At 33.9% G+C, this 21,586-nt stretch overlaps 1 protein-coding gene across 1 annotated transcript; it reads left to right on the top strand.

The window, feature by feature from the left end:
* The first annotated feature begins 1,047 nt into the window (after nucleotides 1–1,047).
* LOC129004168 (dynactin subunit 2-like) lies at nucleotides 1,048–20,124 on the top strand. Its single transcript, XM_054432620.1, has 10 exons — nucleotides 1,048–1,243; nucleotides 5,030–5,104; nucleotides 6,763–6,899; nucleotides 7,569–7,680; nucleotides 8,243–8,397; nucleotides 12,088–12,295; nucleotides 13,793–13,984; nucleotides 15,234–15,336; nucleotides 16,389–16,455; nucleotides 17,244–20,124. The coding sequence occupies exons 1-10, from the start codon at nucleotides 1,208–1,210 to the stop codon at nucleotides 17,359–17,361; spliced, it is 1,203 nt and encodes a 400-aa protein (XP_054288595.1). The 5' UTR covers nucleotides 1,048–1,207; the 3' UTR covers nucleotides 17,362–20,124.
* The last annotated feature ends 1,462 nt before the right edge of the window (nucleotides 20,125–21,586 follow it).

Raw genomic sequence — 21,586 nt, 5'->3', positions numbered from 1 at the left:
TAATAGACGATAGGAAAAAGTTGTGGAATGGTACCGAAGTATGCCTAATAAACGTAAAATCAGATGGATAATTTCGAACTCAATGAAGACGTGAGAGAGGTATACATCTCAATGGAAGATCTTAAACATAAAACATGACAAGTTTTATAACCATTAGTCATTATAGTACTCCGGGACCCCAAAAATGGATTTAATCTCAGTTTCATTAGTCACCAGGCGCAGACATGCCTTCAATTAACTTTTTATAGGATAGCATCATAGTTTTTCAATGACTTCATTTAAAACAAATTTCGGACTCAAAACATATCAGAAGCACGAACCTTACGCAAAACAAACACAGCGCTCGCTAGTTACTTAGTTTTTTGGGTTAAGTTGGTGGAGGGTGAAAACAATTTTAAAAACGAGTCATCAGTCTTGGTGAATCAAGTCCAGGTGAAAAGGTACATTTTTGTTCTGTTCTAAACCATAGATAAAATATACTCCCTTAGTAGATTTATCATCCTTATGGAACAGCTGAAGACAATTTTATTGTTAGTTCTGTACGGTTTATGTAGAAGTAGTGTTTTGTTTACAATTTGTTTCCCGTTATTACAGCCATTTAAAACCTCGTTTAGCCAAATAATACGATATAATCATAAACAATAACTTGTTCTCTAGTTATATACCAAACAGTAAAGCACAAATCAAGAAATTAACCCTAAAATAATAGAAACAAAGTTTCGTCGACACTAGCGCCTTTGTGTCACGTACATGAACTAGACACGAAAAACGTGCTTCAAAATTTACAATAGGATGAGAAGGAGAAGTCTACTTGTGTTGGTTAGTCTATGTCTAAACTTAATCTATTCAGTATCTTGCTAGCATTTCGAAAAAGCCCGGCAAAATTGTATAGGTGAAATAGTGTGACTACATGGTAATTAAACCAAACCAGCCTTTATAAAAGCAAACTAGAAAAGAAGAAGAAGACAAAGAAGAAGAGCCATTTCGACTTCTAATCCACCGTCCGTCACCGGAATCCGAAATCCCCGATCATCACTCATCAGTCATCACCGTCACGTCACCGTACCACCGTTCGGTCCCTCCGATCCGATCATCTTTCTCTTTCAATTTCAACTTCATCGATCATCGTTTCATCATCATCATCCATCAGTCATCTTCTAACGTTCAAACTAGGCTGCTAGGAAGGAGCGAAGGAGGTTAAATTAAAATGGCTGATCCTAAGTATGCTAACCTTGTCGGCATTGTAAGTACTTTTAATTTAAATTATTTTAAGGTTTACCCTTCTTGATGTTAGTTAAAGTTTATTCTTTACACTTATCTATCATAAACCCTCCTCCCCGCCCGACTAGGCCTAGGTCCTTACATTTAAAATCACTCGTAGGCCTAAGTAATGTGTCCTAAGTGTTTACTGTAGGCCCTAGTCCTAGGTCTTCAACACTGCACAAGATTGGTCTAAATTCAAGCCCTCTATCAATAATTCAACCATTAATCAAAATCTGAAATCTTTATTCACCATTGATCATATTACCCTTCATGAAATAGGCCTAGGCTTTGTCATACAATATAGGCTAAATCTATCATAATAATAAGGAAAAGAAAATATAGGGTACAGTTTCTCAACTTGTTCAGTGCGGCAGGCAATCCAACAGGCGATAATGGCGGCGAGGCCCGGGCGAAGCCATGGCGTGGTACCGTAACAGCGAACGCAATTGGCATTCAAATATTTCAATCTGACGAATAACGATTGTACTACGTTAGCCCGAGATTGGACGTAGTTCCCTAAAACACCCAAAGGTAGCAGCACTGCCTGGATCAGTTGTCAGTGGCTTTGTGGCTTGAAGAGAGAAAATCCCCGAAACCGGGACAAAAGCATTGTGAGATGGGATTTTACGGGAAATTTTAGTACCATCCTAAGTTACACCAAAATAAAGTTCACATTCTAAGCTACAGGCTAGCAACAATTTTAACTTCACAGGCAATAGCTGAGCTCATACTGAACTTATGTAGTGGGGGTTGCGCAACTACATCAATTGATGTAGGCCGCTAGTGGCGCGACTATATCAATTGATGTAGTCAGCATTGAACGTGTTAATTGGGCTACGCTAATATTGATTGAAACTATCAATTCGATTAGTAAACCTTCATGCGAGTTTCAGCAAGTTTGATTGGATAGGTTAGGTTATGATAGTTTAATTTTATAATAGGCCTAGATATATTTTAAAATATTGATTATTAATCAATATTTTCAATTTGATAGTTTCAATCAATATTAGCGTACCGGTAGCCCATTTAAGAATCTACACACATAACAATCATAAACCTACCACTGACAATAACAACCTCATTTCTTGGTCAATTCAATCTACAAATTAATCTAGGATCACAGGACGGACTAAAAACTCAGTTAAACAATAAAACGGATTTGTTAATAGCCAATCGTGAATTTTCTTTTGGATTATCCAACCATAAGTAACTCACCGATTCAATCAATAACTTCAAAAACTTTTAACCAAACTCAAAACTTTCTACTTTCTAGCCTACCTGTCAACTGTGTAGCCTAAGAAACAATAACTTAACAATACAGTTGGATATCATAGTGATGCCTTTTAACCCGTTGTGGTAGGTACCGGTACTGTACTTAGGCTACTATTGTTTTAATTTGGTGTCGGGTTGTGCATACTTTATATCTGCCATATTTTCAAGTATTCAAGTTAAACAAAATATGATTGTGACGCCAAGAAGTCAGTTTCTACGTTTATTTAAACCTAGCAGTGGCCAACGAGCGTAACACGCTCGTTCGTCATGACGCCTAGAATCGCCACCAGCGTAACTTAATATCTAGTATGGGCCGAAATTTTTTTAACAGTGAAAAAACCGCTTATAAGTAATCAACTCTGATGTGAACAATATATATAGGCTACCAGTTCGAAAGATCACATTCTACACTTTCATTTTATTATATGTATAAACAAACCCTGTATAAAGTATATAACAATGTCACGACGATTAAAAAAATCAAATGAATTTTTGGCGCGGTACGACTTTTGCAGCTGGCACTTGTAAATTGTCAAAACACGACCTGTTTAGCATTACCCTGCTCGGGTAATTTTCGTCTTGGGATGTTGCGGTGGTACCACTGGATAGCTATTGATTTTATCTTCATTGTGGTATTGATATTTAGAACGAAATATTATTGCCCAACAAGTACGATTTTATGATCAGCTGTTTTCAAACTTTTTAACAAACCAGCGTAATACGCTAGTACGGAAAATACGAATTACATACAGTGTAAGTCATTATTACTAGTCATATTTAATATGTCATTTTGAAGAGGAAGAAATATAGCTTGTGATAGTGGCAGCCCTGCGCTCAGGGTTATTTTCGGTTTCTCTCATGAAGACGACGAAAGTGTGTCACTACTGTCAAGGTCTCATACACAAAGTGCTTTGTATTCGCCATTGCGTCGCTACTGGGTCGTCATTGAGTGTTGTTGCCGGTGAGTTTTCGCTCTCGTGTTATCTGCGATTTATTACTAAATTCGTTATTATTTCGTATTGTTAGAGAAATGTGTGTGTATATATAACAGTAATCTTCATGCACTTTATCATGCATGAATATTTACTGAATAGTGTGAAATTGTGTTTATAAAAGGTTGTATTTTTCTTACGGTTGTATTTTGTGGTTTTCTGTTTATTATATCATTATGCCCCTAACACGTAAAAACAACAATTGTTACCCAACGTGTTATACATTTTTATGTAGGTAATTCATTACACTACAAGATGGTCATGTTGGTTTGAAGTTTTATTAAATACTATTTGATTTTTTTCCCACAAAATTGCTAAAATATAAAAACATTATTTTATTTATAAATAAAAAATGATTTTCACCATAAACTTTGTGACTTTTTTTGGATTTCTTACTTTATTAGCTTTACAAACATGTATATAATATCATTATTAGTATACACATACTTTTAACACAAACTCACACTGTACGGTTTTCAATTTTTTCGGTTCTCCGTTTGTTATTATGGTATATTTTGCCTCAAAAACTTATAAAAAGAAAATATTTTCCTAACATGTTATATTAATATTTCTATGTAGAGAATTAGATTGTCTACGAAATGTATACAATGAATTTCCCATATAATATTTGTAGAAACATTTTTACCAAGGCTGCTTTTGAAATTTCAAAAAATAATTCTAATTTTTTTATTTTCTTCACTTTACCAAAAAATACACTGTCTAAATCATTATTATATTACTATTTCTAGATTCTCCGGTTCTTTCCGAACAAAATGAATATAAGATTGGCTAGGTTTACTTGTAATGTTGAATTTTTACGAATTTTCAAAAAAAGGTCTGCAAAATCGCCAAACTGGGTTGGTCATTCCCCACTTCTAACATTGGCCACTGCTAGGGTTGAAGTGGGACACATGAGAAATTGACCTACATTTTTACTATGAAAATGATTGTGCATACGGGATTGGTCCCAGAATATTTTTACCGCAACTTTCAGAGTTCATAGTTTTACCCCAAAAGTGTCTGAGAAAAAGGTGCTCAAAATAAGACAAAGAAGAAACAAAATATTTTTTTTTTAATTTGATTGGTGCTCTACAAGTAAATAAATGCTTAAAGGTCTAGCAAATGTAAAGCAATAACAATAATGTTAATTGCAATAATATACAACATGGTAGTGTCAGTGTGGAAGCAGTAACTGAGTGCTAATATGGTGTCAACAATAAATCAACAGAAACTAATTTTAAGGCACAGTAGCAATAATAGAAAAGATATTAAAATTTACCTTGTAGAAATTGACTTCAAATAATAAAAACTGACACTGTTCTCATCTATGATAATCAGAATAGGAATAACCATTAGTAGGCCTATTTAACACTTACAGAGCCAGTTAACTTTATCAAACTTTACCTAAACTTTACCTGGTTCTGAACAAAACATTTCACTGAGTTACAGTAGTGTACAGATGACCACTAAAGTTATTCACCATTTTGCTTTTGATTTTTAAGGCCTACGATCAGCCTGATGTCTATGAAACAAAGGACTTGCCTGAAGCAGATCAGAATGCAGAAATATTTGAGGAGGTAAGTTGAGCTTTTTTGTGAAATTACTTATAGCGTTGGACAGTGTTGTTTCAGTGCGTAGAATTTTTCTGTGATTCCGCTCATAATCACCTTGGAAAAAACTGGGGAATTCACCTGTGACTCCCTATAGGACTTTTGGAAAATTAAGCAGAGTAGGAACACAGTTCCCCTCATCCCATTACAACACTGGTGTTGAAAAATTAGATTCGTTTTTAGACAAGGACCTAACTTAGTTTAATATCCTGGAGTTTTAGGAATATTCCATGTTGCAATTAACTGCGCTCTTGCCTAGTTAACTTCTGCTTTAGTTTTTAAGTGCTAGTGTTTACTGATAGTTTTTCAGCACAAAAAGTCTAGTAGCGTATCTGCCAATGGGTAACCAATAGACAGTAGTAAATCAGAGGACTTTAAAATATAATAATATCAATGCAGTATACCTACTGTAAAACATTTTGATACTTTTTTCAGGATTCCTATTGGAAACTCAATGTACTGTATTTATATGTACCTGACATAACTTAACAATACATTTACTTTTCAACCGGAAAGTTTGCAGTATCCAAAGTCAATGGTATTGGTATGCCTGGTTCACTTAAATCTTAAATGGAATGTCTATTTACAGGTTTTAAAGCCAGGTACATCTGGTTCACATAAACGAATACCATTTGGTTCACATAAATGAGAAATTTACTTCACATATTAAATGAGAAATCTACTTGCAGTATCCAAAGTCAATGGCCCATTTGGTTCACATAAAAAGGTGCCTATTTGCAGAATCCAAAGTCAATGGCCCATTTGGTTCACATAAAAAGGTGCCTATTTGCAGTATCCAAAGTCAATGATAGGTTGATTTCTAGTTCACCTAAATGGAATGTCTATTTGCAGTATCCAAACTCATTAGTACATTTGGTTCACGTAAATTACCGTAATTGTCTACTTGCAGTATTCTAAGTCAATGGTTCATTTGATTCGCATAAATGGAGTGGCTATTTGCAGTATCTAAAGTCAATTGTACGTCTGGTTCACGTCAATTACTGTAATTGCCTACCTGCAATATCCAAACTCAATGGTAGGCCTATATTTAGTTCACATAAATGGAATGGCTATTTGGAGTATTTAAAGTCAATGGCGCATCAGCCTAATTCCGGCGACCCTAATTATTGGTTATTTATTTTGTAGTAAATTATGCTCAATGCTATTGATCCGATTGTTCTTCCCCATTTTCTCTGTGCTATTTTAGATGATTCCTTGACTAACATATGTTGTGACACTTGTTTACCTTTTTATTGTTATCTTGCAAATAATGTCATGGCAACCAATTACCCCATAAGTCCCATCATGTTAAATTTCTAAAAGTTCACGTAGGGAAAAGACTGCTGTCTGATTTGTACCATTTCAGATCTATACCTTACCTTGGTTGGTTACTATGACCTTTGACTATTAATAGTAGTATAAGAGCTCCACTTAGCTCTGCTCAACGATTGCAAAAAAAATGCTTTACAAGTTTTTAAAATCTTAAAGAAGACTTAATGGTTAGGTACTTCCATCGTTGGTATAAGGATCCCCTTGTATTTTTATCCAATAACAAACTTACTCCCTAGAAAATTAAAATACTCATAAAATAACCTTGGTCACAAATTAGTTTTGATTTTATACAGGAATCTGACAGCATAGAACGCCTGCACATTAGTGCAACTAATGCATTATCCAAGTTTAAAGGAAAACGTTTAGATGCAAGCCGAGTTGACTTTTCTGATAGGCTAGGAAAACAGTCTCGCACGGGTTATGATGCAAGGTAAGATTAATATTTATCAGTATTTTTATTTTAAGATAATGGCAACTTTAAACAAATTTCCCAAATAAGGAATTAGTTATTACCGTAGGTCTCATGGTAAGACCTGGGCTTGGGACCGATTAACTTTTTTGGTTTTGAGGGGAAAAAAACATTTGTTCAGATTCATATATACATGTGTTCATTAGTGCAATAACTCGGGGGAAAAATCATCCGATTTTGATGAAGTTTGTTACAAACGTGTAGACCTACTGGTAAGTAAAGACTTTGCTGGTATTGTTGTCATCGGCCACTCATACGACAGTTGTTGTCATGGTTTGTATTTGTATTCTTAAAACAATGTCAGTGATTGTGTCTAACCCAAAACGCTTTTCGGCATTTTTTTTTAAATTTTGGTCCTTACAACATAACATTTTCCAGTGTTTTCACTGACCTAACCCCTTTCTTTCTTCCCCCTTTTTAACCCAAAATAAGTGCATTGTGTTTGTGTTGCGTTGAATAAACATAAACCGTAGGAAAAAAACCTGCCTGTGTCACAATCACTAAATTGTTGTTTTTTAAGTAAGTAGACCTTGGTGCTGTTTGGCCCAAACCTTGATAGGGACTTAAATGGTAAGAATGTTGTGTCTTTATGTTTAGGCTTAAACTACAACATTTTATAATTACTTTCAGATATGGAGATTGGGAACTAGCTGGTGATGGAGAAAAAGAGACCCCAATTCAAAAATATCAACGACTTCAGTGTGAAGTAAAAGAACTTTTGGATGAAGTAGCCAATTTGAAGGTTTGTGAAAAGAAATATATTTTTGCAACAAGCTATAGCTTTTGTAAAAAAAATTCTTTATATCTAAATGATCGCGGTATTTTGGTATTATACCGACCACACCTGATAATAACCTAACCTAACCTAAGGATGGACTATGTTTAAGGTTAGGTTAGGAAGATTTTTTTTTAAACTAATTAATATCTTATTTTAAAATCAATTTATCGGCGTGGTCGGTATAATACCAAGGTACCATGATCGAAATATGTTACTTTGGTTTAGACTCCTTTTTACAGAAAGTTAGTCATTTTTACCCATTGTACTTTTTTCTCTTGTTTTGAACTGTTTGTTTTTTTTTTTTACCTGGGACTCAAGTTGTACATCTTGAGAGCAAGCACCAGGTTAAAGGCCTCTGGTGACATCCTTAGACATGCAGGATCATTGTTTCTTATAAGGTATTAAAGAGGTTCATGCTCATGTGATAAACCAAAACACATGTAGTCTTGAGTTAAGTGTGTATCATGTCTTGGGAGCTAAATATTTATTATGATGATAATATGTATACGTTGTGTTGTGTGTCTAGGAGACAGCCAAGGATGAAACCAACAAGCAGTCATGTATTGTGGTAGGTAGACATGCACAAGATCTGGTACAACAACTGACAGAGATGAGGCTAGAGGAACAGCTGGGAGTTGAACTGGTGGCTAGTCTGTCCGATCCTCAAGGAGCTCAAATCAAGTAATTATTTGTATATTTTGTACTAATATACATTTACTTATTTTTTAGATAATAATGTTGGCACTTCAATGTCTAATATGGCCACTGCCTTTTGTCACTCAAGTAGTTTTGTGTGATAAATGATCTAAGCTGAGGCCGACAGTAATGAGGTAGAGCCGACTGCTTTCCGCGAGAACGGGCTGCAGAGCGATTTGCCCCCACATTATCCTAAGGATTTTGTTTATAATGCATGTAAACTTCTCCTATGTTTAGTTTTGCTCTTCCTCAATCTTCAAAAAGTGTTGAGTACAAAATAATAAATTTTTTAAATATGTTTAAAACTTTTTAGTTGGGCTGCCTACTAATTACACATGTCAGAGAAATCACTGATTTCCAAAGGCATTATAAGTCTCATGTTTGGCAGGTGGCATAAAAATAAAATAACATTTTATTTATTTTGTTTAAAATAAATTACAATAAAGGTAAGTTCTAATCTAGGTAACTGCATAACTAAACAATAAACAAATTTAATCCCACATGGGAGAATCCGTGCATGGGAGTGAGTCGTATTACATTGTAACTAGTGGCTTGTAGGGGCAATAGCCCCTATTATTCTAGTTAGTATTTTGTACAAATTATTAGTCTTATGGGTTACCCTCTACCTTGAATTATTGTTTAACATTTTTATTTGTTATAATATGTATGATAGTTAGTCATTACATAGATGCATAAAGCATTTTGATGTCTGCTCTGTTTGAAATAAAAATTCCAAAGGACTGTTCATTCAGTGTGTTTATAATATAAACTTTCTAATCATAATACAACTTAGGAACATGTTCAATAGTAATTTTCATGACTATTAATTAAATATATATAAATTTCTTTGAATATATACAAATTCACTTCGAAAAACACATAGAGGTAATGTCATCCTCCAAATTGTAAAATGCAAAATCACCCGGCTAAAAGTAACATAAAGTTGACCACTGGGTAAACACTGGGTTTTTTTCAAATAATTGTCAACTTTTGTGAAGGTTTGGCCTTGCGCTTTATTTATAGTAACAGCGATTTTTTTAAGAGAAAATTTAAACTCGGATTGGTTGATATTAGTTTTATTTTTGGCATGAAAAATATGTTTCCTTTGCCTACTCCAGTAATTCCTTCTAACTTTACACTATTTTCGGACATGCCTAACACAGCCAATCGTACTCCATTAACTAATCCACCCTTAAAATTGGGAAAAAGTATATTTAAGCTTTATAATAGTATACATAGTAAAAAAAACAATAACAATCAAATCAAAACAAATACATAGGTACTAATTTGACAGTTACAATTAGGTGAGCTTTTGTTTGAAATCCGAGTGACGTCAGAATATGACGGGAATAGCACACCTATGTTTTTTCCTTCCACCATGCACAGTACATATTACAAATTACCATATGCTTTAAATAAAGTTAAACCACATGTTTTAAAGTAAACAAAGCAGACATGACTTAGATTCCCGTGCTATTTAAATGTGAATTAATTTATTCCGTAATAACCTTTCGGTTTATAATTAAGAAAAATTAATAATTTTCCCCAAAATTCCATACCCAGACCTTTAAAATGAGACCTCTCCCAGCTTTCTACGGCCTCCCGTTCGCTCAAAATTTAATTGTAAAATTTTGGGCTTACGGAATTAGATATATAGATAAAGAAATGAGAAACTTTGAAAATATAGCAAAAACAAAGAAACTTCAAATTACTGACATGATTCCACAGCGCTAGCCTTGTCACTACATTTTATGACAACAATTAAGTAATTAAACATTTATTTATAAAGTAACAAGTAGGAATTAAGTCTTGTTGGATAACCGTACTTCCCTAGATAACTAAACCATTAGTTGATTAAAGAGTCGGGTTAACGTGCAATATTTGTTTTTCTTGACCAATGGCAAATGCACCAATTATTTTTTGAGATTGTGGCACCAGTTTTATGTCCAAAACACTGAGTTGGTTCACATAGGCCTCCACACGGAAGTCAACTAGAAAGTAAATTGGCTCATCTTGGAGGCCGACAGTAATAAAAGAAGTTTCCTGGATTGCTCTGAGAAGTGTTACTTGGCAGTCACATAACTTCTTTACAGCTGATAAACTTTGAAGTAATTGAAAATTTTACATGTAGCTTAATTTTAAATGGCAAGTCCTAGTTATTGGATGGAATCAATTTACCTTTAACATTTCACATATAGCAAACAAAGTAGGCCTAGCTACTTTTGTAGTACCTAGTGAAATGTTATAAAGGGATGTAGTAAATAAATAAATGGGTTGCTGAGTGGTAATAGTGCTCATGTTCAAAATGGAAGGTTGCTCTTCCTTAGTGGAATCTTTTCTGGGCCTATTTGTCTTTGTCATTATTCCTTTTTAACAAGACCAGGATTATCACTAGTGTACCTGTTGCTCAAATTCGAGCTATTGCAAAGTATTACAGGCGTTATTTTAAAACGAATAACAGTAATAATTTCCGATGACTTTAAAAGGGTCGATTCAAAGATTATGGAAATACTCACGATGTACATAACAGATCGATATAATCAACATTTCTTGTGAATATCAAAAGCTGATCTTGTTTTTTTAGTGTTTTCTAGAAACATTTCCCGCTCATAGCTGCATTAGGTTGTTCATAATAATGATTATATATTAAAAAAAAAACATTATTTCTATTTCTTCTACTTGGTGTTGTTCTATGACTTTCCTACAGTATGTTTCCATAGTTTGCAAATCGGCTCTTTCAATGATTGCTCAAGAAATGCAGCACAGTGTCAATTCAGTTTTCTTTTCAGTATTTCAAATTGTCCAGGCGTTCTCGCTTTTTTCCATTGTAATATTTACGCCAACCCAAATTGAAATAGTAAATATTTCATTTCAACCAAGTCAGTAAATGTTTGTAGCACACGTTTCCTTAAATTGCAACCAAAATATTAACAGCAGTTAAATTATCCAGCTGATCATAATGTAAACAAATATGTTCTTCATAAGGATAACATTGGAACTTAAAAAGCCACTGGGGCAGAGCCCAAGGAACTTTTTCAAAAATGTTAGGTCAGTTTGCAAATCTAGACACCAAGACGAACATTTTGGTATATAATATGTGGGGTTAAATCTTAAAACAAAAAAGCCTTATTGTTCACTAAATCTCATTTACTTGCGTATTAATAATATAGATGGATGTAAGAGTCAAGTTAAATCAAATTAAAGTAATTACAGACCTAAACATGTTAAATATTAAATTTTAGCTAAACAAGAGTTGAATGTATAATACTTAAACAGCCTACAAAAGAGTCCTGAGGATTTCATAACAGCCGTTTGTATAGGGTAGCCTAAAAATAAAATTCTGAATGTCAATAGTAGTTGTGTGACAGATTGAATCCTGAAACTGAAAAGAACAGCTGATGTAACCAGGCTTTATCTATTCATTTATTATATACACAATGATTAAAAGACCGCTGGATCAACATTAAGTATATATTTCAAATATATAGAAATATTAAAAGCCACCTACAGATCCTTTCGAAATAACTTCACAAATCAACACTCTCTGAACATTTTTGTTTGGGATGTCCTTTATCATTGTTAGTTGAGAAGATCTTGCCTGCTTAAAGATTCTGTTAAACAATAAGATTTGAAGCAGTTATTGTTGTCAACAACCTACACAGTAATTTGTTACAGAAAGCTGCTGTCTCAGTTGGAGCAGTTCCAGGCCAAGCGTGGTGGGGGGGACCACCACAGTAAGGGGGAGGGGGTGGGGTCAGAGGTCAAGTTTCAGATGATGCTGCGACCTGGCCATGCACAACTGGCGCAGACAGCTCGCCTAGCAGACCTAGAGCAACGTCTGGCCAGGGTGGAGCAGGCTGTGGGGAACACACCTGCCAAGCTGGTTAGTTCCATCTTTGTAATTTAAATCTTAGTAAGCTACCGAATCTCCCGCGGCGTGCTAGATAAGGTCTGTGATACTTTTTTGATTACAAGAAACATATTGGATGCCGATATTCATCTCCAGGTGACTGATGATGGTTATGGCATGGCCCTAACCATGAGTGAGAGTAAAGCGTGAAATGCAAAAATAGCTATGAAAAACTTTTCCCCTTGTGGTCTTTTGTTAGAATTATGTACACCCTCCATTAACAAAATTCCTCCCTAAATGAACATTTTCACACCATTTTATACTCCCTAGCCCGTTTCCGCACTTTCCCCTCTACCATTGCATTAGGGTCATAAACATCAGTCATTTGGTGATGAACGTTAGCATCCGATATGTTTCTTGTGGTCAAAAACGTATCACTGACCTTTAATCGCACATGGCGGGAGATTCAATAGTTAAAAACATTTTAAAACACACAGAGAAGTGTACATGTCAGGTACATAGCTACGAATGGTGACATTCTGTTTAATGATACAAGTAAGTGGCGAGGGTGAGGAGAATCGTTGCGGCGTACTTGCGAACTATAGAGCTATACAATTGTTTTTACAGCATCAGTCTGATTGTAGTAGACATAACTTATTGGCATTGATATAACTTATTTATAAATATTTCTAGTAACCCAAGGTGTCCGGCAACCGTAAAAAGCGGGAATTATACGGGAATATTATGACCCCGAGGTACAAAATATAATATTGTACCGTACCGACCTTAAATTTTCTCAACCACAGATCCCTAGTATTTTACTAATTTCATATAATAATTTTGCTCGTACTGAACAGGTTATAAAGATAGACAAAATGTTTAAATTGCTATAACTATCCACTAAGATTGGCAAAAAGATATTATCGCTTAACAGTGTAGTTTTCTGGGGAATTTGTGATATCAATGAGAAAATTGTATGTTGTTAATATTTAATTTAAATACCAGCATTGATTAAAGTTTCCCGCGTCGTGATCTGTTTTGCGTGTAATGTTGACATAATAAAACCTGGCAAGCCTGGTATACGCCGCTCATGGCCACCCTTCCGCCTTCCCCAACGGCCACATAACCGCTACCCCAGCTAGAGGCCTTACTTCTTTTGCCACATAGATGGGCTTTGTTAAGTGGTGATGTGCGCATGTTTTTAAGCGGTTTGCAATGTGCGTGAGTGTGTGCACCCTTTTTGTTTGTATTGCATATCAAATATATCCAATTTGATCAACTTTTGCTAAATTTACCCTAAAAAGATGCCTTGGAAAAAATGGGAGTTACTCGGGAAATATGCGGGAATTCGGCCGAGTCTATTTGCTGGACACCCTGTAACCTAACTCATTTTATACTTGTTGCTTTTATTCTATACTAGTGCGTTCAAAGGATCACAGATTGTAGGTTCCCACAAAAATCTTGTGTTGATAATGTTCGGGGAATTTTATTTTGAAAATCTGTAATAATCCTGATATTTTATTGACACAGTCTAGGTTGGGATTGGGAGAGGGTAGTTTGATGACCACAACGCAGCAATTGGCTGGTAGAGCTGCTTTGTTGGATGCTGCGGCCTTAGATGCTGCAGAGACTCGACTGTCCAGCTTGTTGACCAAACTGGACCAAGTAGCAGAGAAAACTGCAGCAATCACCGGCTCATCCGACCCCGATAGAGATAAGAAGGTAAGAGATTTATTCTAATTGATAAGATTGTTATACACCTAGTTTGTTCAATAAAAACGTTTACAACATTGAGTATGTTCAATAACTGTGCATTAAAAAAAAATTAAATCCAATAAAAGGTTAAATTAGTGTAGTCTACTAAAAAATATCTTAGTATTTCTGATTGTTTCCTAAACTTGAAAGAGTATAATAAATAAAGTATGTCTTCTAACACAATCCGACATATCTACTCTTTTTACTGTAACATTTGCAAATACAAGACGGTAATTTTATAAATTAATTATAACACCAACACGTAAAATGCTAATCAAGAAGTTTTTCTAAACTTAGGCCTAGTAAAAAATTACTATTTTCATCTCATATCCATGCATTTATACTAATAACTGTAAGGTGCTGTCCGTCTGTAAAAAGCTTAGTTTTATGTGGAATGAAAGTAAGGCCATTAAGTACCGTTCACATTTTACTGAAGTTTGGGTTTATTTGTTAAATCTATACAAAAATTTTTTTTTATCCTGCAGCTTACTCTAAACCACAATCTAAATGCAACTTAGTAGTGGCTTTCACAGGGATCTAGGGTGAGGCAATGAACGTGTTCCAATTTATAAATTTTACAAATTCTATACGGTTTGCCCTTGACATATAAATAGCACATAAAACACAGCTTATCTTTTGCCAACTTGATGGTCCCTCATTTTTTTAAATTCCTTTTTAGTTGCTTGAAAATTCCATCCAGTACTTCAATCCAGCATTTATCTAGGAATCAATTTAATTTCCTAGACAATTCTTTGCTTTAGTTCAAGCAAATCTCTGGTGCAATTTTTAAAAACTAACTCTTTATAGGGAGAACCCCCCAAAGAAAAGAGCCACCGTAAAGCTTCCAATAATGTAAGCTTCCTGACAGTTTTGCGACTTCCACTGATTTTTTTAGGGTTTAAGTTGTTATCCTAGATAATTTTACCAAGTTCCCCATCGTTTCCGATCTTGAACAGTGCCAGGTCGACCAAGGATGGAATGTGGTCCAAACAATCTCTGGTTGTTTGCACAATACTCAAAATTTAAATTATTTTAAATAATTATTTTTAAATAGGTTTCCACAACAAGATCAAAGTGTTATTAAGCCCATAGCACAATGTTTACCCAAATGACAATAGTTTAATTATCCTGAATTTAAAATTTGTGACAAGTGTTATAATCCTGTGGGAAACTGTAAGTTAAATACCGATATTCTTTTAGAAATGTTGTTTTTCAGATCAACGAGCTTTACGAACTAGCTAAGAAGGCAGAGTATCTGTCTCTAACTCTTCCTCAGACCTTGGACAGGTTAATAGCTCTACAGAATCTTCATCAACAAGGTATGCAGTCAGACTAAACTCATGACGAGATTCAGTACCTACCAAGTACTAACATGTACTGAGTTGACAACATTTTTTTCTTATTAAATATGACAATTACATTTGAAAGGGGTTAGAGTTCAGATAAATTTAACTGAGAAGATTAATCAAGGGGCTCATAGATAAACAATAAAAGTCTTGTAACATAACACTGGGTAGGTATAGGATTCATTTTCCAGTAAGCTAGCTGAGCTCCATTTCTTTTCAATGTGTTATAAGGTCTAAATTAAATATTTGTGTCCCTGTGGAAAAGATAAAAAAATAAATAAAAAATAGATCAAATAAATCAGCGAGATGGGTTTCCCTTAAGTTACCCCTTAGCTGACTTTGTTGGCTACTTGGCTACTGATTGTGGATAATGTGTTATAACGCACTTAAATGTTTGTGTCCCTGTTTCTTACTGTATTTATCGGTTGTCTTTTTATGTTTGATGATGTTTTAATTCACAAATAAACTAAAATAACTAAAAAGGAACAGACTACTGTGAATGTATTCATATTTAATATTCCTTTGATAACCCATCCAAACAACTTACTTTCATCTGCCGTCTGCTCATATTGTAGTTGTGTTTGCTCGCCATTTGCTCACATTGTGAACTGTAAATCCATTATGCAATCTAGCTTGTATCATTAGTTTTACTGTTTGACTGGAGGAAAGTTACGTTTTGACTACGACAGTGATTTGAAAGTAATTGATTATTATAGGCTGTTCCGAACCGAATTTTTTTTGGAATTTTCTTCACATCGTTTATGGCTACTTACTGATAGACTTACTGTTACATAGGGTGGGAACAGCTAGAATATTATTGGATTAAATAACGGACACCGTGCTGGTTTCAGATTTGAGTTTGCCCGCTATGTCCCAAAAGTAGCTCGATGGAGACGCCTCTCGGACAACCGTGGTATCTAAAGTTTCTTTTGAAAACGATTGTTTACAAGTAAATAATGACAACATTATTTAAAGTAGCCATTGATCTTATTATTTTAAAGCATTAAATATTATTCCCATTGCAGGAGGAGAGTTTGCTAAGTCACTAAGTGAGATGGAGTCTGTCCAAGTCCAGTTAGCAGCCAAAATGAGGTAAGTTTAAGTAACAACATTTTACAATGGATACTTCAGTAGACTTCTTATCTAACTGCAATATCTGTAGTCTCTTTTGATCTGTTTTTCTTTTCGGGTCTTGTCGAAAATGATGACTAAATTACAGTGTGATTACAGTTATTATTTAGTACCTAGTAAATTAATACTAGCTCATGAGTAGTGATGGGTCGGTACCACTTTTTCAAAGTCGGTACCAGTACCCGTTCCTTGCCAAAATCGGTTCTCAGTTCCGGTACCTTATTTTACATTTTTAGGATAGGCTACTTTTTTAAAACAATATTTTTAAAACAAAATACCCATATTTAAATTTTACAGTATTTTGCATTAGTAAAGGTTGGTCACACAAAACTTAAGGGATTAAGAAAATAAAACTTATTTGTAAAAAAAAAAAAAAAAAACAGCCTAAATAACCAAACACATTCAAGTCAAAATAATAATGTAGCAGAAGTGTTAAAAAATCTATGATGTGTCAATACAAAAATTTATCGATTCTCCATGCCGATACCTAAAAAAAAACAATTCTCAATACCAATATCATTTTTTAAATAGTTTTGACAAGTTTTATAAATGGATTGGTTGTAGGCCTACTGCACAAACCCCTGTCTTTATTTCTTTCTATTAGGTATTTTTGAGGTAGAATAATAGGATGTTTTTAAAGTCAAAAAAATGTATGCAGCAATGAAACATCCTAATTTCTAACTACCCAATTTTCAAGTTTAATCTCTTCTTATCACATCAAATAACTGTGAAATTTACTGTTTAACCAGGGCTAATTCAGAACTGCTGGCGAGTGTGGAGGAAGGACTCAAGACCAACTTTACAACCATCAAGACCGACTTGGAAAGCTTAGATTCGAGGATTAAAGGGCTCTCCAGCAAGAAATAACATTTACCTTCAGTGAACCCATCGAGCATGCCCGAGCATCTAGCATTGTTACTGTGATGTTTATTTTGTAATTTGAAAGTTTATTTATGATCTGTTGCTTTTGTATTGTAAAAGTGCTTTGTCACCATGTTTTTTTTGTAAATTTTTAGATATATATTACAACTTTGAACAAAATCTTTTCCCACAAAATTTGAAATGTTTACCTATCTTTGTATGAAAGTTTTTTTTTTAACTGTTATACTTGAAGTACTGTATTGAGTACGGTAATTAGTTGAAGAAGTTTGTATGTATTAATATTTGAAGTATTTATTTTGAAAAAAGTGGATCCAAAGCCGAATTTGTTTTTGTGTGTTATAAGAGTTGTTGTATTTTTTAACCCTCCGAGTGTTAAGCGTGTAAAAGCGACGCACAACACAGATGCTGTGGTGTTATGCGTCGCTTTTGCGACTCATCGTTTACGGTGAAGGCTCTGGGATTGACTGAATCAGATTGGACTGGATCGAGATTGGTATTGTTGTTTTCGGCAGATTCTAAGCTTTCCTGATGTCTGTTTCTAGGTGCTTTTCATTTTAGTTCCGATCATATTGTAGCAGACAGATGACGTGCGTATTTGTAAACAACTTGGTTGACGTCATATCGGAGACTGATGTGTTTTATTACGTTTATCATTGTTTTAGTGTTAAAAATAAAAAGTAGTGATATATGTGGTGCATTATAAGAAGATTTAAGTGATTTTGAAGGGCTGGTTGATGATCCTGAAGAAGTAGGTAGTGATATTGATGTAAATTATCCGTCAGATTCTTAGCTATGCATTCTTAGCTTACGCTAAATGTATAAAATCAGTTTTTCACCCATAACTTATTTATTTGCAAATTTACTTCCTTATATTATTATATTTTTGGAATCCTCTTAAAATTTAGAACAAAGTGGCTATTAAAATATTTGTAGACCTATAATTATAAAAGTTTATTAAGCGCAAACATAAATATTTTTCATCTTTTTTTTTAGAAATGTTAACCCCACGAAAATTGTTGACAAATTTTTTTTTAATGTTTTATATATTACATTGAAGCCCATAATTTTCCAAACAAAATGATATATAAAACCGTATATTTTAGAGTGTTTTTAAGTTTCTAAGATCCATTTTAATAAAACCCTGCGGTTGCGCAATAAATAGGCCAACAATAACAATACTCAATACTAATAACTACTATTACTACTAATACTATTACTATGGACACTTGGAGGGTTAAAGAAGCAGAAGGAAGACAAAAATAACAAATTTATGAATGAAATAAAAATATTGTTTAATGAGCAGAGATTGTAAAGTGTATGAGGTCAAGGTAATATATTTTGTGTGTATTTTAAATTTATGCTATGAGGCACTTGATTGTTGAACAATTCATGACGGAATGTGAGCTTTTCACCCAACTGTACCTGTAGCAAAACTTATCCATTCAATTATTCATAAAACAGTGCCATTTTTGGTTGCCGGGATTTGGGAATTGGGTGTCTAAAGTATGAGGAGGTACCAAACAAATTTAGGATTCTCAACACTTTGTTAGTGATTCCATTGTTTAAAACTGGTCAGTGAAAATTTGCTTAGTATTAGCTAAGTAGGAGATGTTACAGTAGAACCCCTTTTATCTGTCGGATGCTGGATAACTTGAGGGTCGTACCAGTGGAAAAGTAAATCGGTTCCGGGTCTGGGTCTTACCATGAGACCTACGGTAATAGCTTATTCCCTAAATGGAAAATTCGTTAAAAGTTAAAAGGCTAATTTTGTGCAAAAGTCAGATATTGAGGGTTCTACTGCATGTTAAGAAGAGTTATTCTGACAAATCTGTTTGGTGCCTTCTTGTAAATATTAACACTAAAAGTTATTGCACAATCACAGGTGTATGAAATTATATTAACTGCACTAATATATTGTTTTGCTTTGAAACAATACGATGGCAATGTAATGTACATACTCTCAATTTTCTTAGAATAACGGAAATTATATTTAAACCAATATAATGAAATGTTTTTATTTTATGAATTATTTTGATTCAAAAGGGAAAACCATAAGTACAGTATTTGTACTAATAAAAATAAAAAATTAGTGCAAGTTCTAATTAATAACAATTAGTTGTCAGTACTCACAATCCGTGCATTAATTTTTTCACCTAAGCAGTTTGGTTTTTTTAACCACTTTGATCATAAATTCTGTACAATTACTGTACCATTTTCGGTAATCAACTCATCACTGTGTAAGTGTTTTTAATATCTCTTAAGCCACGTTGACACGAAGCCAGTTGGCGGGTAGGTAGGTACACTAGAGACGAGTAACCTGCCTGCCGACTCGCCTCGTGTAAACACTGCTTAAGGTTAACAAATAAACAAGCCACAGTTCAATTTCCATATTAGCCTAGGTTAATACTTTAATTTTTGTGTTATCTATAATGTATTTAATACTAATTGTTATGTTTTGTGTAATAAAACATTTGATTAAACAATATTTATTAAGTATCTACCTATATAAGTTGTTGAAGAATAAAATATGTTTACCAACTTCTTTAGAAACCACAAAATTCCAATTTACTCCATAATTTTACAACAGGAAAGCTTATTTAAATAGGCCAACTGAATGTAAAATTAATATTTATTGTCTTTGTTGTTTAATGTTTATGTACCTAAGTAATTTAATTTTGAAATCATTGTAAGCAGAAAAATAAATTTGTAAGCTACCAGACCAGTTTTGTATACTAAAATATATAAATAACTCTGAAGTATTTTTCACTTTTCCATTCCTCATCCAATATTTATTTACAAAATGACTAATATTATAGCTTTAATAATGTTTTTACCGCTCTAGTGTCCAATAACATCCAATCTTTGTGTATCGGCTTGCCAGTCATTGTCATGGCATCTTCCTATCAGCTTAGAGTTAATTTAGTTTATAAGTTGCTCACGAGGCAGGCATCAAAACAAGAACATCTATCTATATATATAATACGCTAAGCCGATTTTTGTAAACAGAACTCCTCCCTCATTTTTGGACCGATTTTGATGATTAAAGTGTCAAAAGAATGGCCCTGATTTGTAGTTTTGCAAAGTGTTTTTAGTTTTTTGAAATCTGTATTAGTTTAGGCTGGATCTTCCATCAAAGTTGGGGTTTCTCCCATAAGATTAACAAAGGGGAATAAATAATTAATTGGAAACTTTGTCTCCACTAATTTAAGAGAACGACTGGGCGTAGAAACTTGGTAGAGGTGTCCAAAGAAAGGTCTTGGTCTGTAGATGATTTATCAAAAGAAACACGAACTAAATTCCCATAGGGCTCTGCCCCAGAAGCCTTTAAAGATCCCTCAACAGATTTGTTTACATTTTGGACATGTGGATAATACTTTTTAATGAAACAGCTGTTAATTTTTAAATTGTGTTAACAACACACATTTATTGGGAGTTACTGAGTTGTCCAAAAGAAGTATTTGCAATGTTATTTTCTGATTTTAAAATTGATTTTCTTCTGTATCATGTCATCTTTTGCAATATAACGTTCCATTACGAAATCAGTGGAAATTCCTTTTATCACAGAACTCTTATAATAATTTCTTATTGAACTTATGGATTTAGGTATCGTCGTTTTGAATTTGGGAATTAGGATTCGTGGGGTTTTCTAATATCTGTTGTACGGGTTGTTGTCTGCTTTTTTCACCACTTTTGCCTATATTTTATCATATTATTCTACAAATCATCATAGGTTCATGAGATTATTGTCATACATGTTTTCAATCATTGGAAAAATCTTTGATTGTGTAATACAATACAAAATAACAAGTGCAGAAGGGCACGTTGCCCATTTGAGCCGTGTCCATATTTTGTTAAATTAATAGTAGTTTACAGCAACTGGATCAAACATTTTTATGTAGAAATATGTGCATGATTTAGAAAGTCATTAGGCTGTAAAACTGCAATTTACTACAGACTTTTTAGAGAGGTTAGTACTTCGATGTATTCATTCAGCTTAGTGAACACATAATATAGATATGTATACAAATAAGAATTTGAACCGTTAGAGAGCCTTTGAATGTTATTAGAATAACGAAATGGGTTGTGCATGTTTACAAGCGCAACTCAGCAACAAAAACCATTTAATTTATCTCTAAAAAATATATTCTTAAAGTGCACTGAGCAGCAGCCTAAAAAATACTATGTAACTTACCCAAATAGTTACAAAATG

This window comes from Macrosteles quadrilineatus, unplaced genomic scaffold (assembly GCF_028750875.1).
Source record: "Macrosteles quadrilineatus isolate MER2022 unplaced genomic scaffold, UCM_ALF_1.0 Scaffold_9__3_contigs__length_116548681, whole genome shotgun sequence".
NCBI lineage: Eukaryota > Metazoa > Arthropoda > Insecta > Hemiptera > Cicadellidae > Macrosteles > Macrosteles quadrilineatus.
Note: the sequence above shows the minus strand (reverse complement) of the source record. Positions and strands in the feature narration are given on the sequence as shown.

Bases quoted from the DNA above. Each gene is read 5' to 3' on its own strand.
- LOC129004168 (XM_054432620.1), top strand. From the start codon at position 1,208: ATGGCTGATCCTAAGTATGCTAACCTTGTCGGCATT. The intron at 7,681-8,242 runs GTTTGTGAAAAG...TTGTGTGTCTAG, and splicing joins ATGAAGTAGCCAATTTGAAG to GAGACAGCCAAGGATGAAAC. The intron at 16,456-17,243 runs GTAAGTTTAAGT...CTGTTTAACCAG, and splicing joins CAGTTAGCAGCCAAAATGAG to GGCTAATTCAGAACTGCTGG.